The sequence below is a fragment of the Electrona antarctica genome, assembly GCF_951216825.1.
Source record: "Electrona antarctica genome assembly, chromosome: 2".
Classification (NCBI taxonomy): domain Eukaryota; kingdom Metazoa; phylum Chordata; class Actinopteri; order Myctophiformes; family Myctophidae; genus Electrona; species Electrona antarctica.
The window spans coordinates 8,953,284-8,977,262 of NC_136807.1; the positions used below are offsets into that span (position 1 = coordinate 8,953,284).

At 41.6% G+C, this 23,979-nt stretch overlaps 1 protein-coding gene across 4 annotated transcripts in view; it reads left to right on the plus strand.

The window, feature by feature from the left end:
* LOC306943380 (plasma membrane calcium-transporting ATPase 3-like) overlaps positions 1-23,979 on the plus strand; it is a gene marked incomplete at its 5' end in the record, with an annotated part of 44,129 nt that extends 20,150 nt beyond the window's left edge. The window contains 16 exons of one of the 4 annotated variants that reach the window (XM_079529665.1): positions 2,406-2,444; positions 3,445-3,609; positions 6,044-6,258; positions 6,850-7,092; positions 7,867-8,108; positions 9,825-10,059; positions 11,312-11,491; positions 11,618-11,705; positions 12,462-12,568; positions 13,138-13,329; positions 13,966-14,179; positions 15,734-15,945; positions 16,502-16,609; positions 17,120-17,302; positions 18,685-18,771; positions 22,427-23,979. In XM_079529665.1, coding sequence (XP_079385791.1) covers positions 2,406-2,444; positions 3,445-3,609; positions 6,044-6,258; positions 6,850-7,092; positions 7,867-8,108; positions 9,825-10,059; positions 11,312-11,491; positions 11,618-11,705; positions 12,462-12,568; positions 13,138-13,329; positions 13,966-14,179; positions 15,734-15,945; positions 16,502-16,609; positions 17,120-17,302; positions 18,685-18,771; positions 22,427-22,849 — 2,933 coding nt within the window. In that variant the 3' untranslated portion in view covers positions 22,850-23,979. The remainder of the gene's footprint in view (positions 1-2,405; positions 2,445-3,444; positions 3,610-6,043; positions 6,259-6,849; positions 7,093-7,866; positions 8,109-9,824; positions 10,060-11,311; positions 11,492-11,617; positions 11,706-12,461; positions 12,569-13,137; positions 13,330-13,965; positions 14,180-15,733; positions 15,946-16,501; positions 16,610-17,119; positions 17,303-18,684; positions 18,772-22,426) is intronic. The other 3 variants (XM_079529667.1, XM_079529666.1, XM_079529668.1) reach the window with 3 other exon arrangements.

Here is a 23,979-nt window from a genome sequence, read left to right on the forward strand (position 1 = left end):
AAGTAAGTAAGTAAGTAGCCTTGCCGAGCCATGGGGCCCATAGGGGCAGGAGCCTATCTCCTGTTTCTGTAGCGTGAGGCAGCTTGATGTACAAGTACACCCCCTGGACATGACGCTAGTATGTCGCAGGGACTTACCCCCCAATCCAACCCTTGATGCTGAGTGTCAAGCAGGGAGGCACTGGGTCCCATTTTTACAGTCTTTGGTATGACCCAACCTCCCAGTCTCAGGGCGGACACTCTAACCACAAGGCCACTGAGCTGGTTATACATATACACATACACATACAGTAGGTAGTTTAAATATAGGGCCTAACTAAGATACATAAATAAGGAATCTTTATAGGAGGAAGGTGTGATTCTAAAATATGGCAGTAGCTCAGCCACTGAGGGCGGTCTACTGTACCTCTCCATTGATGTTTTTCCGGTAAGCGAAGAACTTGTGTTTTCCCCAGTCTCCTGACATATTGCATTTTTCCTGCTCCACTTTTCCACTTTTGCACGTAAGCAGAAAACTTACCGAATACGCTATCTAAATTGCAATGTGCCATGGTGCAGGTGCACTTGGCTTGAAAGAGGAGTGGGAGAAAACACACTAGATTGATTTTTCGCCCCCAACACACCCATGACTAGTTCAAAGGCTAAATTCAACCCCTCTGCTCCGCATCTTATGTTGCGTTCAGATATATATCTGCTGTCTATCTAGCTAAATTGAGTTGGTCATTCATGCCCCCCAACCATTTACGCCATGAGCTGCGGAACATGTGCATGGTTCGTCTAAATAGGTATGTCTGCAATCACATTTATTCATTCCAGTCTGATGCTTGTATTTTTGCCTACTCATTTTCTGTCTTTCTTTTTCTTTCCTTTCATTCATTTTTGCAAAGAAACAAAGCACGTCTATCTGTGTTTTCTGTTCTTCAGTCCCGAGACTATGTTCTCTGTCGTCGTTAAATCAATTGAAGATTTGGTTGGAGGTTTAAAAACATGTTAATGCACGGCACCCGGATGTATTTATTTGTTTTCTACTCATTATCTCTAATACAATAACCTTTTATGCCTTGTGTAAAGCATTTTGAATTGCCTTAAATTGTCTTAAAGGTAGGGTAAGTGATTTGCTTTGGTTAAAATAAGTTCTATATTGTGATCTACATGTCTCTCCAGCTTTTTATTAAACAGAAATTGCATTTTCAGATCAGGATAGCAATGTTATCCAATCAGGATAGAGAACTCAGTCAGGATATAAACAAGTGGAATTGTAAGTGATGACACAAAGAAATGAGCAGACCAAATTGGAACTGGAACACTCTAAAAAATTAAGCTGATAAATGGTAACTTTTCTCCCGATTGGCTGAAATTTTATCACCTACCTGAAAATGTATTTTCTGTTTATCAAAGAGCTGGAGAGACAGGGAGACCTCTGTTATTGAACAAACACTCTATATTATAACAATGATTACTATCAGAATATAGTGAGTTAATCTTTTTTATTACATGGCTTGGTTGAATGCTTGATTCTGATTGGTCAGTTATTTCTAACCGCTCTAGAACAGACCGCTGCCTAATCAAACCCTCTGAGCACCAGCTGCGCGGCTGCGCCCCGCTTGATTTACTGTACTGTTGTTTCCAACATGACTGCCATGTAAACACACACACACTGTGACACACAATGTCCTTTACAGCTAAACATTGCTCTCAAATCCTTTTTGAACATTTGAGCTAGAAATAGACTAGCAGTACCCGAAAAATTACGAAAATTGATCAACTCACTTCCTTGTTTTCCAACAGTGCTCCAGCCCTCCAGGTATAGACGCAGCCAGGCGAGCCAGCGCGAATCCTTTATTTGTTGTGTTTTGGATCAGTTTATTAATTTATGCTAGGTAGCCATGTAATAAGCAGGATAATATCTGGCTAGGTGGTCATTGTCGGGATATACTGTAATTCACCTTCAAGGTGATTAACCACCTGGGCTTTGCCTCGGTGGTTAAACTCCCTGTCGGTGAATTATCTCCCGACAATGACCACCTAGCCAGATATTATCCCTTACATAACCACAAAATATCACTTACCCTACCTTGAATAGCTCAGTGGCCTTGTGGTTAGAGTGTCCGCCCTGTGACTGGGAGGTCGGGGTTCAATCCCTGGCCGGGTCATACCAAAGACTCTAAAAAATGGGACAAGGCTAGGCTACTTACTACCTTGAATACATTTGCCTCTTGTCTTTCCACCTCAGAAGCTGGCATAATTATTCTTCCAGGAGGGGACTTTTACATGCACTGCAAAAAAAAAGGAAAAAAATGAGAACATTAAAAAAGAAACAAGAAACGAGCACAAATGTCTCCAGATGTGAAAGCATCAAGCATACTGTAACTAAAAGGCAAGTCTGCATTTCTTATTTATTCACAGGCAAGCCAGATGGCACCCTGGAGAGCAATCAGAACAAAGGTAAGCTTTGTTAACAGAGCGTACACTGCAAGGTCCTGAATGTAAATGTACCTCTGAAACTGTCACACTTAATCGTGCAGCCGCCGCGTTACGCTGACGTGTCACATCCACGATGACACGTGAGTGTGAGTTTGTAGGACTGTGATTGGATTGCTATGGAGCATAAAGTCTATTTTTATACACTTGTGTCAAAGGGCCACGTATTAAAGTCCTCTGACATACAGTACGTTTGTCACATTATGCCGTAAATAGAAGAAGCTAAGAAGCTTCTTAAAACAATACAATTTGTTTTAGAGATTGATTTATATTCAATAATTATTTCTACTAATATATTAGTATTAGTATCTTTTTAAGTTATTTTTGTATTAAATCTTGAGATGGATTCTTTCTCCCCCCTTATTATCAATATTGTACTTGTTATCATGTTTCCTTTCATGTTCATAGTAAAAAGCACTTTGAAAACTGGTTTAGAAAGAAAAAAGTATAATTGTAATTATCAGAAGAGCCATGCTGGAAAAAGTACTCACATGTACAGTAGAACTACTCCGTTACAAGTAAAAGTCGGGAATTAAAAATGTACTTGGGTAAAAGTACAGAAGTATCTGCATCAAAATGTACTTAAAGTACCAAAAGTAAAAGTACTCATTGTGCAGAATGTCCCATTCCACAAGTTCAAAATGTAAAATAAAAAAAAACATTTGAAAATATAGCAGATCTACAAGCTCACAATGCGTAACATCGCAACAAATCGTGAGCTTGTAGATCTGCTATTTTCAAATAGCCAAAATATATACAGTGCTGAAGTGGTTAGTGTGTTTTGCAATACTAATCAGAATCTACAAAGTATAGTAACTCTAGTTCTCAATTAATTGTAATGGAGTAAAAGTACAATATTTGCCTCTGAGATGTATAGTGGAGTAGAAGTACATGTACTTGAGTAAATGTACTTAGTTACTTTCCCACCACTGCTAACTACTCAACCAACTTTGCATCATCCCAGCCAAGAAACAGGATGAGGCAGTTGCCATGGAGATGCAGCCTCTGAAGAGTGCCGAGGGTGGGGAGGTGGAGGAGGAGAAGAAGAAGAAAACCAACGTGACCAAAAAAGAGAAATCGGTCCTCCAAGGAAAGCTCACCAAACTGGCGGTGCAAATTGGGAAGGCAGGTGAGGCACATTTCCTTTGGTGGGCGTCTCCTGTGTGCTGTCCTGTCTGTGACTGTGCTTTCCTAAGAGCCGGATTCTCACATCGTCGCACAACAACGGTATCGCGCATCGAAACGAAACCAGGCGATCTACACAAGCTCACGTCGTGAACTTAGATCTTATACTTTCAAGTGAGAAAACATTAAGTAGACCCTCCAGAAAAACGTGGGCAAACATCCTTGATTATGCGGCTTAAAATCCTTGATTTTGCGATGCAACGCAGGATTTTATGTGATTTTATGCAGTGAAATATGCCTGAAGTTGCGAAATATGTGTGAAGTTTGTGTGGTTATGCGCCTTTTTTGAAAAAAAATCACACCCGTGTGAACTGAGTGGTGCAACTCCCCTCTCACCTCCCCCCCCTCCCCCCTCTCTCTCTGTTTCTGGCACAACAGCGCCACTTTTGCCCCTACTGGTACTCATAGTCACATAGTCACATAGTCACACAGTCACATAGGTAGGTTAACACGGACATTGCTGTTCCTTGGAGTGGTTACACCACTCAAAAAAGTAGATCCCTGCATAATCTGCGCCATTTGGCTGATTATGCGGTATATATCGCGATTGCATAAATAAATTTTTCTGGAGGGTCTAATTAATGAAGCATTCCTCCATTCAAGTGTCTCATATGCATACTGTTTCATTTGGACGGGCTTCAAAGATGAACGTGGAGTTGAATCTGAAGGCATAACTGCAGCACGGCCTACTGTCGGTGTCATCAGGAGTTCAACAGAACACTCTGCTGCCGAGTAGCATTAATAGGTGCATTAGGATTAGGTGACCAACGTTCCATTCTGGACGGGAACCCCTTTTGGTGTGTTAAAGGACCACTTCACCACTTTTCAACCTATCTTCATATAATAGGTCCTCACTAATAATCAGGAAAAAATGGGACGATTTTTTTCTACTCTGTCTGTGTCTCATAGGACAGCTGTGGGGTGTGGGCAGTATAGAAACCGTCTTCCAGTGACATCATCATTAGGCAGATTTTTTTTTTAAACAAGATTGAAAAGATTTTCAGGACTAGAAAGCCTGCAGTTTCTATTAGCTTGTATTCCCCATCGATGATGTCACTGAAGACAGTTTCTGAACTGCCCACAGCCCTCCTATGAGACACAGACCGAGTAGAAAAAAATTGCACAATTTTTTCATGATTATTAGTGAGGACCTATTACATGAAGATAGGTTGAAAAGTGGTGAAGTGGTCCTTTAAGCATACTTTAGCCATTTAGCGATCTACAAGCTCATAGCGCGGCACCGAGTGCACCTACGAGCTTGTAGATCTACTATTTTTGAAAAATCGTGAAAATGTGGTGCAAACCTTTGAATATTATATTCTTTCAGAGCGAACATTTTTAACTCAAATCTTTGCTTCTGGAAGGTCCCTGGAACAACATATTTTCAGATGGGGGTCGGTGGCCAATTACATATATTTTTGGGGGTCCCTGACATGAAAATGTTTGAGAACGACTGACATAGAAACATGGGTTTTTCAGAAAACTGTCAGGATTTAGAAGGCATTTGTAGAATCGTCCTCAGGTCTAAATGGGTTAAAATGAATGATCGTGTGGAGAGATTTGTTATTATAATACAGAATGCAAATGAAAATAAATACTTTTGGCACCTCATTGTTGTGCCCATCGGTTGTATTATGTGTAAAGTGTCTCAGGAAACTTTAACTTTAATAGGTTTGGAATTCACTATGCAGTTGACCTAATCCTATAAAAGTATTGTAAAGTATATATATCTTTTCCCTTTTATATATAAATATATATTATGACCATTAGAAATAATGGTCATAATGCCAACGTCATATCATTACTTCGTCATAATACATTTAAGAGAACATTTATATATTTTTACTACACGTATACATTTCTTTAAATGTTATACAATTTACAATTTAGGCATTTAGCAGAAGCTCTTAATCCAGAGTGATTTACAGTAAGCAAGAACAACACATGGTTGTAAAATCATCATTGATTTTATTTTTGCCTATACTGACTGAAATATAAAATAGGTTATGATTAACCCATTTTGGGTGGGAAGTCCTTTTGGTGTTAGCATTACGTTATGCTTTAGCTATTGAAAAATAGCAGATCTACAAGCTCATAGCGCGCCACCGAGTGGCGCGCTATGAGTTTGTAGGTCTGCTATTTTTGAAAAATCGAAGAACGACTGACATAGAAACATAGCTTTTTCAGAAAACTGAAAATGTAGAAGACATTTTTAGAATCTGATCTCAGGTCAAAATGGGTTAAAGAGGTTAAATCTGGCTATGAGCAAATATGTTTTTCCTCTATGTCATGGCTAATTGTACAGTACTTGCCGTATGAGCACTGTGCAGTATGTGTATATGCATAATTTGACCAAAACGGATGTGATTTCTTTCCAGGCCTGGTCATGTCTGCCATCACAGTTATCATCCTGGTGGTGTACTTTGTGATCGAGACCTTTGTGGTCCAGGGCAGGGTTTGGATCACAGAATGCACGCCAGTATATGTGCAGTACTTCGTCAAGTTCTTCATCATCGGAGTGACAGTGCTGGTGGTCGCCGTGCCAGAAGGGTTACCGCTGGCCGTCACCATATCCTTGGCTTATTCTGTTAAGGTGAGAGGAAGCCCTGAGCGTCCCTTTCATTGTTGATGTTGTGTGGGTTTTAAGTTTGTGGGCGTGGACACATTCTGCCTTTAGGAAACACGAAGATAAGTAGGAACAATAACCTCCCAGCATGGCAAGGTAAACGTTCATGTGTATTTGTTGTTATTTCAACTGACTTCTGTAGGGAGAAATATTGTGTTTGCTCTGAAGTCACGTTTGGTCATGCAAGTTTCACTGTGAGGGTCACTTTGAAATTGTTCGATAGAATCACACAGTGCGTGCACACAGTGTGTGTGTGTGTGTGTGTGTGTGTGTGTGTGTGTGTGTGTGTGTGTGTGTGTGCGCGCGTGCGCGCGTGCGTGCGGCCGCGCTCGCTTACGCGTGTGCGTGTGTGTGTGATAACAGGCTCACAGCCTCAGCCTAATTACCTAAAACGCCTAATATATATAAAATTCCCTTTAGTTTAGTGGATAATTATAAGAAGTTGGCTTTCCACGATATATATAATGACAACCCGTATGGTGCTTTGACATTTGATAGCTAGCTAGTATCTACTCTCCCTGTCAATAATTTGTTTGTGCCACACATGCCTGCCTTTAGAAAATGATGAAGGACAACAACCTGGTCCGCCACCTGGATGCCTGTGAGACCATGGGCAACGCCACTGCCATCTGCTCGGACAAAACCGGCACACTGACCACAAACCGCATGACTGTTGTGCAGGCCTACACCTGCGACCATCACTTCCTCGAAATCCCTGACCCTGACCAGCTCAATGCCAAGGTGCTGGAGATGTTGGTCAACTCCATCTCCATCAACAGCGCCTACACCTCCAAGATCATGGTGAGATGATTACCGTATGCGTCGTCATGTTATGGAGTGATCACGCACGTTGGTTTCAGCATTTAGTTAGTTCATTTAAGAGAAGGAATTGTCTTTGTTCAGGATTACCTGTACTTTTTTCCGCGAGCGTGGAATCTCCTTCGTGTTTGAGTAAGGATGTGCTGTGATTGGCAAGTAGCCACTTTGAGTGGCAGTCGGGGGAAACGCTCTCTCTCCAGAACATCATTTACTATTTTGTGCCTATCGGGTTGCAACGGGTTGCAACGGTGGGAGTCGGCTAAGCGAACTAACGCAATGTTCGACACGGCAACTCGCGCGCTTTAGCGCACTCGGTGGTGTCTCTCTTGGCTCAACTTTGCTTGAGACAGCGCCCCCTCTGTCGCAGTCTAAAACTGTACTTTATCCCATACTACTAGTAGGAGGGGGGCGTGACCATTTACTCAAACACGAAGGAGATTCCATTCTCGCTTTTTTTCCTGTGAAGGCCTGTCCTCTTAGGGCACTTTTGTGAGAATCATCCACAGGCCTATAGGCCGTGCTTGGGACACAGTGATGTACAGCAAAAGCAATTGTAGCTATACATTTCTGTGCATTTGCAATGCTATTATTGACTATTGTGAATGTAATTTGGCATGATTATATTTGCACACCTAAATCTAACACACTGTTATTAATTTGAATTATCTGCAGGTGTTTTACATGATTCAACACAGTGTATATACTACTATATATTTAACCTTCATATGCTGGGAATTATCTCTCTATTTTCCTCAGCCCCCAGACAAAGAGGGGGGCTTACCTAAACAGGTGGGAAACAAGACCGAATGTGGCCTCTTGGGCTTTGTGCTCGACCTGAAGAGAGACTACGTCCCTATCCGAGAGCAGATCCCGGAGGAGAAGCTCTACAAGGTCTACACCTTCAACTCGGTGCGAAAATCCATGAGCACCGTGGTGCAGCTTCCAGGCGGATCCTTCCGCCTCTACAGTAAAGGTGCATCTGAGATCCTGCTCAAGAAGTGAGTGACACACACCTTTAATTTCCTTATTTCTATTTCATTTTTTATTTTTATTTTCTCTGTCTGTATTTTTTCTGTATATTTTGTATTAAATGTACCTTACACCTATAGGTCTACAGATAAATTAATGAAATGAAAGTTTTTTGTCTAACATGGGCCTACCCTCTTCTCTTTTCTCTTATTCTTTTTTTTTTTTTTTTTTCCTTGTGTTTTCTTGTGTTTTGAAATAAGTGAAGGGATGTAGTTGTCTGTATGTATGCACAAAAAAAGGGGAAAAAATGGTTCAAAGTCAGCTAACAACAGTGACATGAAACATGTGAGAAACAAATGTGAAAAGAAAATGTATTTGTAACAAGGATTTGTACATGTGATTGACAAGTGTGCCTTCAGAAAAAAGGAATTTAACTGGAGCTTTTTTAATTCATTTTAAGAAAGCAGGCTATACGTAGCTTGTGCAGGGTAATCGGTTTGGTTTGTTTGAAACCGTTAACACTGTTGCTTGTTTACCATCAGGACGGGAACCCATTTTGGTGTTTATACCCTTCAGGACGGGAACCCCTTTTGGGGTTCTTGTAGCATACATTTTTTTCCCCCCGAAAACTTAGGTCAGTATTTAGAAGCCGTTTTTAGAATCGGCCTCACGGCCACGCTACACCAGGCTTTTCGCGCACAAAACGCACGCGTTTACCCCCGCGCGTGCGTTTAATTTAGGTCCAGTCCTATTTTAAAAAACGCACGCGCGGGCCGCGCGTTTACCCTAAACGCACGGCCCGCGCGTGCGTTTTTTAGAAAAGCCTGGTGTAGCTTGGCCGTCAGTCCTAAATGGGTTAAATCTTTCTCTTGACCCAATACTAAATCCAATATTTGTCACCTATCCTGTATGTTCTGCACAGTTTCTCACAATTTACAATTCAGACATTTACAGTAGCAGACACTCTTATCCAGAGCATTTACAGTAGCAGACACTCTTATCCAGAGCATTTACAGTAGCAGACACTCTTATCCAGAGCATTTACAGTAGCAGACACTCTTATCCAGAGCATTTACAGTAGCAGACACTCTTATCCAGAGTGCACTTACAAGAGCGAGATCAGAGTAACCAGAGTATAAGCATGAACCATAGTCAACATACCATAATGTAAAAGCTCAAGCAGAGTGCCAAGGGAACAATGTGTAGTGTCTTAGAGAAACTAGGATACCAGGTAAAAAGTCTAGACAACAATCTAAATTGAATCTAACATTCTTTAATTCAATTCAATTCAAGTGTCCCACCCTGAGCCAGTGGCGTATCCAGGAATTACGTTTTGGGCAGGCAAGATATGTGTTAATTGTTGTCTCCCCGCGCACAATCGTAGCACTAAAGGTTTTCAAAGAGATATACCTGCCAGACGAGTAGGATACAAAGGCTGAAAGGCATGCATTTACATTCCAATGGGTGATCGAGGGTCGCGCTCTACCGCATGGCCAATCAGCTGTTCTCAGGTCTTGTTTTTGTCCTCTTTTTGTATGGATTTTGGCCAGGCCAGAAATGGATTTGGACAGGCGGACGCCTGCCCTCGCCTTATTGTAGATATGCCTCTGCCCTGAGCAAGCAATTTTGCGACAATGGCAACCAAAAAAACTCAGTAGAATCATCATAATGTATCCATTTGTGTAACCAAATTGCATCGTACACTCTCAGAAGTTAAATGACCAGCGTTGTGCTTGTTTTTCAAGGTGCACATCCATAATGGCTGCGAGCGGTGAGCTGCGGGCCTTCCGTCCACGTGATAAGGACGACATGATCAAGAAGGTGATCGAGCCCATGGCGTGTGATGGCCTACGGACCATTTGCATCGCATACCGAGACCTCCCAGGCAACCCAGAGCCTGACTGGGAGAATGAGAATGCCATCCTGACCGACATGGTCTGTATTGGCGTGGTGGGCATTGAGGACCCTGTCCGTCCAGAGGTACGATCTTATATTATGTTATGTTATGTTATATTATGTTTAGTCTCTCGAGACAAGACTTTGGAAAATAGAGGGTGCTGTTTATCCTTTGTTTTGCCAATGGGTTCCCAGATTGTGTTATGCAATGCTTGCCCTGTGGCAACATTCTTAGGCCTGACTCACACCTTTCGATCTAGCATAAAACATTGATGCATGCTAGATGTAAAGAAAGGGTTTGTTTACATCTTGCCCCAAATTGCATTTCCAATGGAAGTCACATGGTTTGACACAACATTTGTGTTGTATGGCTTTCGGCTGTGTTTCGACTGCCCCCCACCCCCTCATACAACACAAATGTTGTGTCAAACCATGTGACTCCCATTGGAAATGCATTGTGAGCTTCTGTTGTGCACGTGTGAGTCAGGCCTTAGATAACAGAGATAACAACAAGAACAGAGATAACAACAAGAACCACACTAATGATTATTGTGGTTCTTGTTGTTATCTCTGAGCACAGTGAAATACATTCCAAATCAACTGTATGTTTGTTTTGCATATTGAAAATTACATGAATATTCTCAGTTTACAATGGAAGTCTATTGGAGTAAGACTTTCTCTGTCAATGGCTCAGCCATTTCCATTGTCTTTCTGCAATTGAACGCATAATGTGTTGATACCACATAATAGCCTTCTCTTAAAAGTTGAAACTCTTTTTCATCTCATATCACTATGAGGTTATTGCCCACCCCTTTTTTTCCCTCACTGTATATGTTTCTTTTCCCTTTTTACCTCCTTTATGATGAATTCCTGTTCTGTCCTTTGTCTATATAGAAGTGTCTATTTGTACGTCTCTAAATGTTTTTTATGATTTGAACATGGTGGACCCTATTGGAAACAAGTGTAATGCTTAATTGGGTCGTCCACTCACAGTTAACAGCCTTTGTATTGAGTTTGTGCTTGAAATGTACTGTAATTCTGCAAAACTGTTAATACATTTTTCAATCAATCAATCAATCAAAGATAGTGCATATGAAATTGTGATGGAAAAAATAAAGATGGCTGGTGGAGAGAGAATTTTTCTGCCTGTCTCAGGAAACTTCTGAATGTAAATTATCTGCCGAGTGCCAATTTATAGTCTAGAATAAAATGGTTGATTCTAGGCGATAGTATTAATGTTCCATCACTGATATTGAAGACATTCCAAATAGAATTTGTGATTGGGCCGCACTATTATGCATTGTCACAGACAATAACCAATCTTCCCTTTTCGCAGGTCCCAGATGCCATCTTGAAGTGCCAGAAGGCAGGTATCACAGTGCGCATGGTGACAGGTGATAACATTAACACTGCGCGTGCCATCGCTGCAAAGTGTGGCATCATTCAGCCAGGGGATGACTTCATCTGCATTGACGGTAAAGAGTTCAATCGACGAATCCGGAATGAGAAAGGAGAGGTATAGCAATGTTTGTTTGTTTGTTTGTTTGTTTGTTTGTAATTATTATTATTGCATGCATCTTGTCATTTTAACACTTTTGTTTAACATGCTAGCATGCTCATCAAGTGTCAATGATTCAAACAGATTGAGCAAGAGCGCCTTGACAAGGTCTGGCCCAAGCTGAGGGTTTTGGCTCGCTCCTCCCCAACAGACAAACACACTTTGGTAAAAGGTTGGTGTTTCTGTGTCTAATCTGTACAAATACATCGATAATAGATATCTAACATACCTGCCAACATTAGGCTGTGAAAAAGAGGGAGACATTCTGGGGTATTAACAAATGGCCCACACTCAACATCCCTGCCACCATTTAGTACCCTCCTACACCACAGATTTTAAGGTAGGCTACCGGAATAAATACATGGACGTGCAAGTAAAATCACTTTTAATTAGTTATAGCACACAATAAAACACTTCACAAGCACACAAAAACATACATAATGTACAAAAAAAGAGTGCATGTGGAACTTAGAAAGAGGTACCATTGTGATTTGTTGATACAAACTAGTATGCAATCAGGAGAAGTTAAAGGTATATTCAGTGATTTGACTTAATTCAAATATCACTTGCTTTTTCTTTTTTCTTTTTTCTTTCTTTTTTCCTCCCTACTATAGAGTGTCCTGACCATATAAGGAGTTCCTCCCTGTCCCCAGTGAGCCCCTGGGGTCAAGAAACCCTAGTTTCAGTTTTGGTGGCGGGTGGCAAAGCCTTTATCCAATCAGGATGAGAGGGGCTGTAGAGCGTGCATGTGCACATTTTGTTACCGGGGCGGACTGGGTGGTTTTCCAAATCACCCAAATCACTGAATGCTCCTTTAACAAACATCAGGAGAAAGGGTTAGAAATCGAATGAACTACAATAGTATTGAGGATCATTCCAAGGCACACTGGTATGAGGACAGTAATCATGTTTTTCATGTCCCTGGCAGGCATCATTGACAGCACAGTACTGGAACAGCGTCAGGTCGTGGCTGTGACAGGAGACGGGACCAACGACGGGCCTGCCCTGAAGAAAGCTGATGTTGGATTCGCCATGGTGAGAGGAGAGGATGATGACTTATTATTGACCTCTGAAATCAAGTATCTCTGTCACTGCCACTGGGGACAAAAGTATTTAAATTGATAGACAATCCCTTAAAGTAAGTGAGGGAGAGAGTGTGAGAGAAGAGTGTGTTTTTTAAACATGTTTTAATCAAATGGCCAACTAAAAAATACCTCATGCATTCGCGGAGACACTTTTTTCAGTAGGGATTAGGGAATACATAATGTTTTTGTCATTTGACCTTCCAAAATATTCTCAGCTGTCAGATCATGCTGAATTTGCTTCCGGGCAAGACTAGTTTCACTTCGAACAGACTTCTAGGAGTCGCAGTTCGAAACAGATAATGAAATGTCCACATAGATTGATTTTAGAGTGATTTAAGTCTCAAATATTCCCACATAGAAGGACCAGAGGATAAAAAACGAATAATCACTGACATCTGTGTTGGATGGTGGAAACGTTAAGGAACCCATATCCCTCTGTGTGCTCAGGGCATCGCTGGTACAGATGTGGCGAAAGAGGCTTCCGACATCATCTTAACCCATATCCCTCTGTGTGCTCAGGGCATCGCTGGTACAGATGTGGCGAAAGAGGCTTCCGACATCATCTTAACGGACGACAACTTCTCCAGCATTGTCAAAGCCGTCATGTGGGGGCGGAACGTATATGACAGCATTTCAAAGTTCCTGCAATTCCAGCTCACAGTGAATGTGGTGGCTGTCATTGTGGCCTTCACCGGTGCATGCATCACACAGGTAATCAGCATGTTTGTTATTAGGACACTGGTTCTCACTGTAGGGTCCGGGGACCCCAGGTGTCCTCGAGGAGATCGCAGGAGGTTCCCCCAGCTAAATGACGGATAGTTAGGAGGAGTTAGTGTGTTTAACTTTTCTTACGACTCCATTTTTCGTTCCATTTTTACAGTTCAATTAACCCATTCTGGGCGGGAACCCCTTTTGGTGTTTTAAGCATTGTTATACTTTAGCCATTGAAAAATAGTGAAAATGTGGTGCAAATCTTTGAATATATATTCTTTCAGAGCGAACGTTTTTAACTAAAATCTTTGCTTCTGGGGTGTTCTCTGGAACTACATATTTTCAGATGTGGGTCGGAGGCCAATTACATAGAATTCTAGGGCTCCATGACATGAAATAGTTTGAGAACCACTGACATAGAAACATATAGGGTTTTATGAACACTCATGATTTAGAAGACATTTGTAGAATCAAACTTAGGTCTAAATGGGTTAAGACTTTTACAGTGTATATCGGGGCCTTATGCATATGAACCTGAATCACTGAGACTGCCGGAAACCACGAATATGTGGCAAAGTAGCAGCTAGCAGCACGGCTCCAGTTCCAGCCTTTATGTCTCTCTGATTGTTTGCTTAGGACTCTCCTCTGAAGGCAGTGCAGATGCTCTGGGTCAACCTGATCATGGATACCCTTGCCTCGCTGGCGTTGGCCACTGAACCCCCCACCGAATCCCTCTTGCTAAGGAAGCCCTACGGCCGCAACAACCCCCTCATCTCCCTCACCATGATGAAGAACATCCTGGGCCACGGCATCTACCAGCTCATCATCATCTTCACCATTCTGTTTGTAGGTAGGTGGTCCACACCTCATTGGAGTGTGAGTGCATGTGCTGTGCCTGTAAACATGTACATGCTTAATTTCAAGATGATGCGCTTTTTCTTTCGAACTCTCTTATGATTGCCGTGTCATTCCACCGTATTTACACAGCAATAATCTCAACCTTAACTGAACTTCAGTATCAGTATTTAGATAAGTCCTCACAACGTGATATGCGCTCGAAAAATCCTCAATACAGAGCCGCGTCAGCTAGTGAGTGAACATGAACAAACATTGCTCAATAGATACTATATTATTTTCAGTTCCCTTTTCAAAATGACACACAGTTGCAGACGGTTTTTAGGTTACCATCCATCTGTTCTCTACTTGCAGTTTGCAAGTAATTACAATACAAGTAGAGAAATTACAGTGTCATTTATTGCAATGATGCTCTATGGCTGATTCCGAACATCAAGCCTACTGTACAATGATGCTCTATGGCTGATTGTGAACATCAAGCCTACTGTACAATGATGCTCTATGGCTGATTCTGAACATCAAGCCTACTGTACAATGGTTGAAATTACCTTTCAAAACCACTCCCAAGAGTTTTGTAAGCCTGAAACAAAGCCAGCTAACTACGAGATGAATCGTGACGTAAAAAGGTTAAAAAAGTGAATTAATGGGATTTTTACATCCGGGAAAAAGAAAAAGAAAAAAGATGATGATCCAGATGGCTGCTGGATGTTTTAATCCAGATCCGTTGTTATTTGTATTCATTCATAATGCCAGACTTGCATAATTGTGTTGTTTTTGTGATGAATAAAATAAAATAAAAACTATTGTTAGCAAAAAACAAAAGGCCGTATATAATACCAGTGGTGTAAAGTAACTAAGCACATTTACTCAAGTACTGTACTTAAGTACAATTCTGAGATATTAATACTTTACTTGAGTATTTCCAATTTCCAATACTTTCACTTCTACTGCACTACGTTTTGGATCCAAATATTGTAGTTTTACTCCACTGCATTTATTTGAAAACTTTAGTTACTACTTACTTTGTAGATTTTGATTATTATTCCAAAACATACATTAACCACTTCAACCGATACATTTTGGCTATTCGAAAACAGACGATCTACAAGATCACAATGCGTCGCGATGCGACGCATTGTGAACTTGTAGATCAGCTATTTTCCAAATGATTTTTATACATTTGAAAAATGTAAAACATTTGAGTACTTTTCCCACCACTGCCCAGTGGCGTGCACAGACATTTAGAGGGGCAGGTGCTCAAGTGAAAAAAGGGCACCTTGTGCAGCACGTGGAACCGGCCGGTTGCCTTAATAGTGTGATATTTATAGATTTTGGGGCCTAAATACTATATTAGAAGCTTTTTATCAAGAATTGATCAATGTCACCATGGTCCACATACTGTACACTGTAAAAAAACAAACACAAAAAAAACATTTTCTTTCCAAAAGGGAACATTTTGTACAGAGGGAAAAGGGTGCTCTAGCACCCCCTAGTGTCTATCTGTGCACGCCACTGCCATTATGACTCTGATGTCTTTGTCCCACTGCAGGAGAGAAGATCTTCAACATCGACAGTGGCCGCAACGCCCCGCTGCACGCGCCCCCGTCTGAGCACTACACCATCATCTTCAACATATTTGTGCTCATGCAGCTGTTCAATGAGATCAATGCACGCAAGATCCACGGAGAGAGAAATGTGTTCGACGGGATCTTCTCCAACCCGATCTTCTGCAGTATCGTCTTGGGCACTTTTGTTCTGCAAGTGAGTTTCTATAGCATGCGCAGTTAAATCTGTTTGAGTGTTTGTTCATTCAATTCATTTTGACCAGTCCCATGAATTTTGGTAATAATGGACAATTGGGTCAATAGGCTCAAATTTGACTAATCAGACTGCAGAGAGCAGACCTACTGTAAGATAAATACAGTCTTCAACATTTCAGTGAAAGGTAATATGAATTATTTTGAGGGCTAATGTGCAGCAGGCACAAACGAAGGAAATATTAACATTTTTAATTAAATTACAAATACATTTTCATTCAAGACTGTCAAATGCATTTGACAGTTTTATATCTTGAAATACATTTGAAACATTCAACACAAATTTGATATAGTTAAATGAGTGATATGACTGATCAATTTAGCAGAAGGGCTGTGGAATGTACAAATCTTAATTAAATAGATTGCTTAGACCATTCGCAACAGATCCAAATGAGCTTTACTTCCACATGGCTTACAAAACAACGTGGTATATCAATTTGATACGTTGCTTTAATCCAATGCGTTTAAGCTTGTTCTCTGTATTGTTCTGTTGTGTTCAGATTGCGATCGTGCAGTTTGGGGGAAAGCCTTTTAGCTGCGCGCCTCTCAACGCGGAGCAGTGGCTGTGGTGCTTATTTGTGGGACTTGGGGAGCTGCTTTGGGGACAGGTAACACTACCTCTTTCCTATCTTGTTCCTAGTGTTTTTTGGTAAAACATTATTATATGTGAAAGATGTAAAGAAACATATAGAGACAATATACAACACATTAGGTTATACCCATATTCTTTAGACAATTAATTTTACCCATAAATATGGGCAGCATATCAACATGTTTCTCTCTTATACCGTATTGATGATTACTGTGAATAAAGCGTTTAGGTAAATCCCATTATTGACACATGGCACTATTTAACCCATTCTGGACGGGAAGTCGGGAACCCGTTTTGGTGTTTTAACTAAGCATTATGTTATACTTTAGCTATTGAAAAATAGCAGATCTACAAGCTTGTATATTCTTTCAGAAGACTTTTTATATATTTCGACGTCAGGCCTAAATGGTTTAAGGTGAAGCTAAACATGCTGATATGCTAAAGAGGGCAAGTTTTTAATGGAGAGGAGTGAGCAACCTTGATTAAGTGTGATAGGATGATTGCTAACTATACTTGGCTGTGACAGGTCATCACCTCCGTACCCACACACCACCTCAAATGCCTGAAGACGGCAGGTTCCGGGAGGCCCATGGAGGAGATCCAGGACGACGACATGGCGGACGACGAGGACGAGATTGACCACGCCGAGAGGGAACTGCGGCGAGGCCAGATCCTCTGGTTCCGAGGACTCAATCGTATTCAGACTCAGGTACAGTTGGATCTTTTCCAGTCAAACTGTGTCGTGTTGTCAGCCAGCCATCACCTCAGGCTGTGCTGCCGGCCACACCTTGATTAGTAGTGTTACTGTGTTAGCGTGGCATCACTGCTTGAAATAGAACCACTGCTCAAAATAGATCGGGATACTGTCTTCCGAATGGCCTCGGGATGCAGAGATAGTCTCTTCACTCGAAGAACAAAGGTTACATCATAACCAAACATTCTCGCCGCCATCATGTGATCAATAAAACATATGAATAACTGTGTAGCAGTGAGTGTTGAATGTCCTTTAACTTTTCTTTCACCCCTTTCAACATCACAATGCCTTAATTACATTTCATCATTTCATGTTTTTGTCTTCTGTTTTGTTCTATATGGTGCAGTTGTATTCTCCATTTTGGTCCTGTATTTAGCATTGTATTGATATGATACAATGGGCTGACACATTGTGTGTGCGTGCGTGCATGCGTGCGTGCATGCGTGCGTGCGTGCGTGCGTGCGTGCGTGCGTGCGTGCGTGCGGCCAAGAGTAGCCTACGGTTAATGCACCCCACATAACGCTACTATTCTCTCCCTCTCATAGAGATCAGTACAGATTCAGTTGTTGCTTCACTGTGTGTCTTTATGTTTTGTTTCTATATGTCATAATTTGCACATGACATGCACCTACACCTGTATGTTTATAATTGACTAGTGCCTCAGGAATTGTAATAAATGTAAAACAACTTTGATTCCCTTCCATTGCCAGATGATCAGAGATCTCCGTCTACTCATACGTCTACTCATACGACGTACTTCAGGTGACATGTTGTGACATCTTTGTAGTTGCTAAAACAATTTGGAGATCAAAAAAAAAAAAACCTGCATTGCAGAACCAAGGCCAAGTCTTCATAGGGTGTGGTCCCTAATAGTGGGACGGTATCAGCATTGGTTTTCAAAGTGGCCGTAGGTTTCACCAGACGTGTCGTTAGGCAGAGATTTTCAATCGTCTGGCTGCGCGAGACTAAGCAGAGGACAGACTTTGCGGAACATTATGTAATTTGGGGTAAAGTCCTGACCATGCACTTGGTCATGTGACATTGAACCTGAATCGTACATGTCTAAGGTCCTCATGTCTGGACTGCATGGGGAAAGATCACGCTACTAAAATCTGCAGTGTTAATTTAACTAGGTTTTCATTTTGTATAAAGTTAAAATAATTTTATTTATTTATTTGCCATGTCCATTTAACATGCCCACCTTTAAATTCCTTCCAACTTTTGTTTTTCTATTCGTTCTGGACCTGTTGAGAGCGTGCCATACTCTTCTCCCACACAACCAGTAGAGGTTTTATCGTCACGTCCATGTTGCCTGTCCTTCTGTGTTTCCCCATCAGATGGAAGTCGTGAGCACCTTCAAGAGGAGCGGCTCCTTTCAGGGTGCTGCGCGCCGCCGCTCGTCTGTTCTGAGCCAACTCCATGACGTAACCAATATTTCTACTCCCACTCACGTAGTTCTCTCCAATGCAACTGGTGCGCCTGGGAGTGAGTTTCTGCCATCCATTACCGGCACATCGCAAAATAAATTGAATTTAAACAAACCGACCACAACAGCCCATTTGGAATGAGCATGAATGAACTGCATCTCCTCCTGATAGAATTATATGTCCATCCTTGGCTGCCAGAAATTGTGATATCCAACATCCAAATTGAAATTTGTTGTTTTGTTTGAATGATTGGGTGTTTGCTATTATGCCTCTGCGAGTGTGTGTCTGTGTGTGTGTGTGTGTGTGTGTGTGTGCGTGCGCACGCGCGCGCGCGTGCGTGCGTGCGTGCGTGCGTGCGTGTGTGTGTGTGCTCACGTGCGTGTGTGTGTGTGTGTGTGCGTGCGAGACATATGCATGACACATTGTCACACTGCTGTGCCCGAGCTCTTGGTTGGCTTCATCTGGTGGTTATGTTGGTTTTGTGAACCTGTGACGTTTGATCATTTCTATTTCTATTGTTTTAACTCTTCTTCACTACCTCAGTCTTTTAATCTGCTTGCTTTTATGCTGCACTGCCCTCTGCTGCCCTCTGCTGCTCTCTGCTGCCCTCTGCTGCTCTCTGCTGCTCTCTGCTGCTCTCTGCTGCACTCAGCTCCGGTGAAAACGAAAATGATGCATCCAGCATTCAGAGCAACGTTCTGTATTTAAAATATGAATTGGTTATGCATGTATCAAAGTGACATCGATTGAGGAAGCAGACACGCCCATTTAGAACCTAATTTTGAAACTAATCATGATAGAGAAGACTGATAGAGAAGACTTCAATGAATCAATACAAAATGTAGGGATTTAATTTCAATTTCAAGGTTATTTGGAAACATACCTTGTTATTCTCAGTAAATACCCCCCGCAAAGATTAAGTAAATACCGGTAGTCAACATCCGCTAAAGTGAAACAATATTATAGCCTATGTTGATTATGATGACTGCTGTCTAAGCTAATAAACCACTAGTATTGCATTATTTATGCATAATGTGACCTGGACAACATTACACACAATTATGAAAAGATTGTCATGGGAGAGTGGAACAAAGTCATTCTTCTAAACCACGATACCATCATAGCAGAAAAGGTAGTGGCTTTCATTTAGTGGTTTTTGTCATTCAAATATGGAATGATGTAAACCTTCGAGTATACAGTATGCCTGCAACATTTCAACATATCAAACCTTTCTTCTCCACAGCTTCAACGATTCCTCACTTAATTTTGTTTCACAGCTGCCGAAATGCCTTATTTCTCTCTACTTTTAGGAACAACTTTACTGGTACACTTTTCTTCGTGTACTGTCCATCTTTTGGAGGTTAAAACTTTGTACATTAAAATCCTCAGTGTTCAGGTCACTCAGAGAATCTACATGTGGATAAATGAATGAACACTGAGGATGTCACTGACTCACTGCATTGATTGATTGACTGAATTGACTGAATAAGTCAGCACTTCCGGTTGCAATGACTCAAAACAGAGGAGCCACTGATTCAAGGACACCTTGTCTAACTTCTCATCCCCTCAACTTTCCATTTTCCTTTAAAAAAATCATACTTTGAGTTATATAGCTTATTGACAATTGCATACTCGAATGTTTACATCTCCCAGATGTAGCTATATACACATCCAAATTAATCTGACATATTAATATGACAAATTAATGGGCACTTTTTCAAAAAGAACAAGGACATTGAACATCATTCTCTGTGTTGCCTGGATTCTTCATTTTTGGCGTGTCAATGGGGTCATATAATAGTCACTACATCACTGTTGCCATGACATCCGTTCATTTTCACAGGTAGACAGACATGCGTATTTCATGGTGGGGCAGAAAATAAAATAAAAAGTAGCGTGCGTGCGTGCGTGCGTGCGTGCGTGCGTGCGTGCGCGCATGCGCGCGCATGCGTGCGTGTGCACATATATAGTGGCTTTGTCTGCTCTGGAAATTGGATTTCTCTGCATATATATCCTTTGATGTGAGGCATGTGCAAGGCTTTCTGCATATCACTGCTGCTTTGAATTGCATGTTTAAATTATTGCATGTTTAGTCCACTATAGGTTTGCAGTGTTTGCAGTGTTGCACTCACATTAAATCAACGCTAGAGGATTTCCCCAGTGTGGACTTTTCCTATATTTCCACTGCATTGAAACAAGCCTTTTTCTCAATCTGCTGGACGTGCAGTGGCGTGCACAGACATTTAGAGGGGCAGGTGCTCAAGTTAAAAAAGGGCACCTTGTGCAGCGCGTGGAACCGGCCGGTTGCCTTAATCCATTTTGGGCGGGAACCCCTTTTGGTGTTAGCATTATGTTATGCTTTAGCTATTGAAAAATAGCAGATCTACAAGCTCATAGCGCGCCACCGAGTGGCGCGCTATGAACTTGTAGGTCTGCTATTTTTGAAAAATCTAAAAAAAAGAAGAAAAAAAAAAGGTTTTTTTTTCTTTTTTTTTCAAAAGGGCACATTGCCAAAAGGGCAGGGGGTGCTCTAGCACCCCCTAGTGTCTATCTGTGCACGCCACTGTGGACGTGTTTCTTTATCGCGGCATGAAAGCGAACGTTCTCCTACGACTTGGCATGCTGCTCAGTCAGTGTTCTCTACTCCGTCACCGTCCTTTCTGTGCTCTGCCATGTTCTGTGTTCTCTACTCCGTCACCGTCTTTTCTGTGCTCGCTCGTGTTCTGTGTTGTCCACTTCGTCACTGTCCCTCTCTGCTCTCTCATGTTCTATGTTCCAGCCGTCTGTCTAAGTTCTCCAGTACCTGGTCAGTGTTTCAACCAATCATGTATACTTGTATAGCCTATACTGCATTGTAATCTGTACACAGTAAAACCTGTTAATAAAACTCTGCGAGTGTACAAATGTAACCATAACATTGGGTTACATTTGTACACTCTTGGAGTTAGTTACATCTGCAAATGTATAGATTAACACTATTTTACTGTGTATTTTTCTTTATTGTCTTCATCCTCACTGAGGTCACACCATCAGTTTTGAATGTCTTGACAATGTGCTGACATGTGTAGAATTTCAACTGTTCTCGTCAGACTGCCAATGTGAAACACCTGTCAAGTTGTCAACTGGAGTGTGCTACATGAAATATATGTTTATTAGTTAGTTTATTCAAAAAATAGAGTGGGCTACCAGCCTTTTGGGGATGTGGGTCTGCTGTCACTCTTGTTTGATAGAACTTAAATTCACAGCCGTGTGAACTGAGCGGTGCAGGCTGTGTGTGTGTGTGTTTGTGTGTGTGTGTGCGTGCGTGCGTGCGTGCGTGCGTGCGTGCGTGCGTGCGTGCGTGCGTGCGTGCGTGTGTGTACTATAAACTAATATTGAGAATGTAAAAATAAAATAAAAAAGTGATCAAAGCATGCACGTGTCAAAAAGGCTGGTATTCTTCCTAAAAATTTTTTTTACTTTTAGATGCATGCGTTTTACTTTCATTTGATCAATAAATTTGACAAGTAAGTAACGGAGTAACTTATAGATGAGTATACTTAAAGAATAGATCTACGTAGCTTCATCAGGCTATTTTTGTAATCTTTCTAAATGTAAAATTTCTCTGCTTGTTTTGCGTCTCCCTTATCTGTTCCCTTCCACAACGCCACAGATCCGAGTGGCGAAAGTGTTCCGTAGCTCCCTTTATGACGGCCACGAGAAGCCAGGATCCAGGAACTCCATCCATGAATTCATGGCGCCTCCAGAATTCCTCATCAATGACTTGGTCCACAGCATTCCCTTGATCGACGAGACGGACATCGACGACGACTCGGCGAGATCCGACCACGACAACAACCACCTTGACAACCCTGCATCCGTTTGTCAAAGCCCTCCCGCCTCCCCGCGGCCCGACCCTCCACCCCGCCCACGCCGCAATTCTCGACCCAACCGCCGCCAGCAGAGCCTCCCGGTGGCGGCCACCCTCAACTGCAACAACAACGCGGTTGACGGCGGAGTTCACCTCCTGTTCTCAAAAGACACATCTCCCACGCGCAGTTCCAGCCCATTGCACAGCTTCGAGACATGTTTATAATAACTACATGTACATGTACAGATTTTAGAGGAAGCAGGCAATATGCACCTATGAGGGAAATAATCTGTATAGGCTAATCCAATAGAAAAGGGACCAATATGACATCCATACTCAACGAGGAACAAAGTATTACCGTGAACAACTTTGCTGGGATGGGTCATTTAGAGATCGCTTTACTAGCTAATCTTTCCCCCCCCCCCCCCCCCCCCCTCTGCTTTTAACCTATGATGTCTGCTTGAGAATACATTCATTCCCTCTCAAAAAGTTTCCCCGGGAAAAACATTATAACCCCACAAGACAGTTTTAAATGTATATCTAGGCATGCAATATAGTAGATTGCTGAGTGTGGCGGCTGAGTGACGAACAAAGCCTAATTTATACTTCGTCGTGCGGTGGATTTGTGCTGCCGAAAATAGACTATCAAGCTCATATAAACGCATTGCGATTGTGAGACGTCGGGGAGCTTGTAGATCTGCTGTTTTCAGCACGCAACTCCATTGTATGATGGAGTATAAATTAAGCACAAGCTGTAATAAATTCTTGCCACTGGAGTCGAAACACTTTTGTGTGGAACTGTTATGGGGTTCAATCATTTTGCTTTTTAACAATATATTGTTCCAATTATTACTGTTATTACTACATTTACTACCACAATTATTATATTCCGGTTAATGATGCTTCATTAATTAGCTTTATCTATTCATGTATGTATGATTGTATGTATGTATGTACGTATGTATTTATGTATGTTTGTATGTATACCGTCCGTCCGTCCGTTCACCAAGATGCTGTGTCTCTTTGTCTGTTTTTATATACTTCCTCTGGTCATGTCCCCAATTTTCCATCTCTGTGTTTACATGTGTTGTGTCTTTAAAAGTAAAAAAAAAAAAAAAAAAAGAAGAATTAACTCTACAAAGGAGATTATAAACACATATGGAAACACAAAATATTAACAAAATAGTACATATGAAAAGTGACTAAATGGAAAGCACTGCTCAAGCTTTGAATCGTCATGTAGATAGGTCCTTGAATTCAGTGATTCCTTTTGGACACCAAGTGGGGGAATCAACCCAGCTGAATATTCAAAATATTAAGTTGTGTGTAAAGATTAAAGAATTTATTTAAATAAG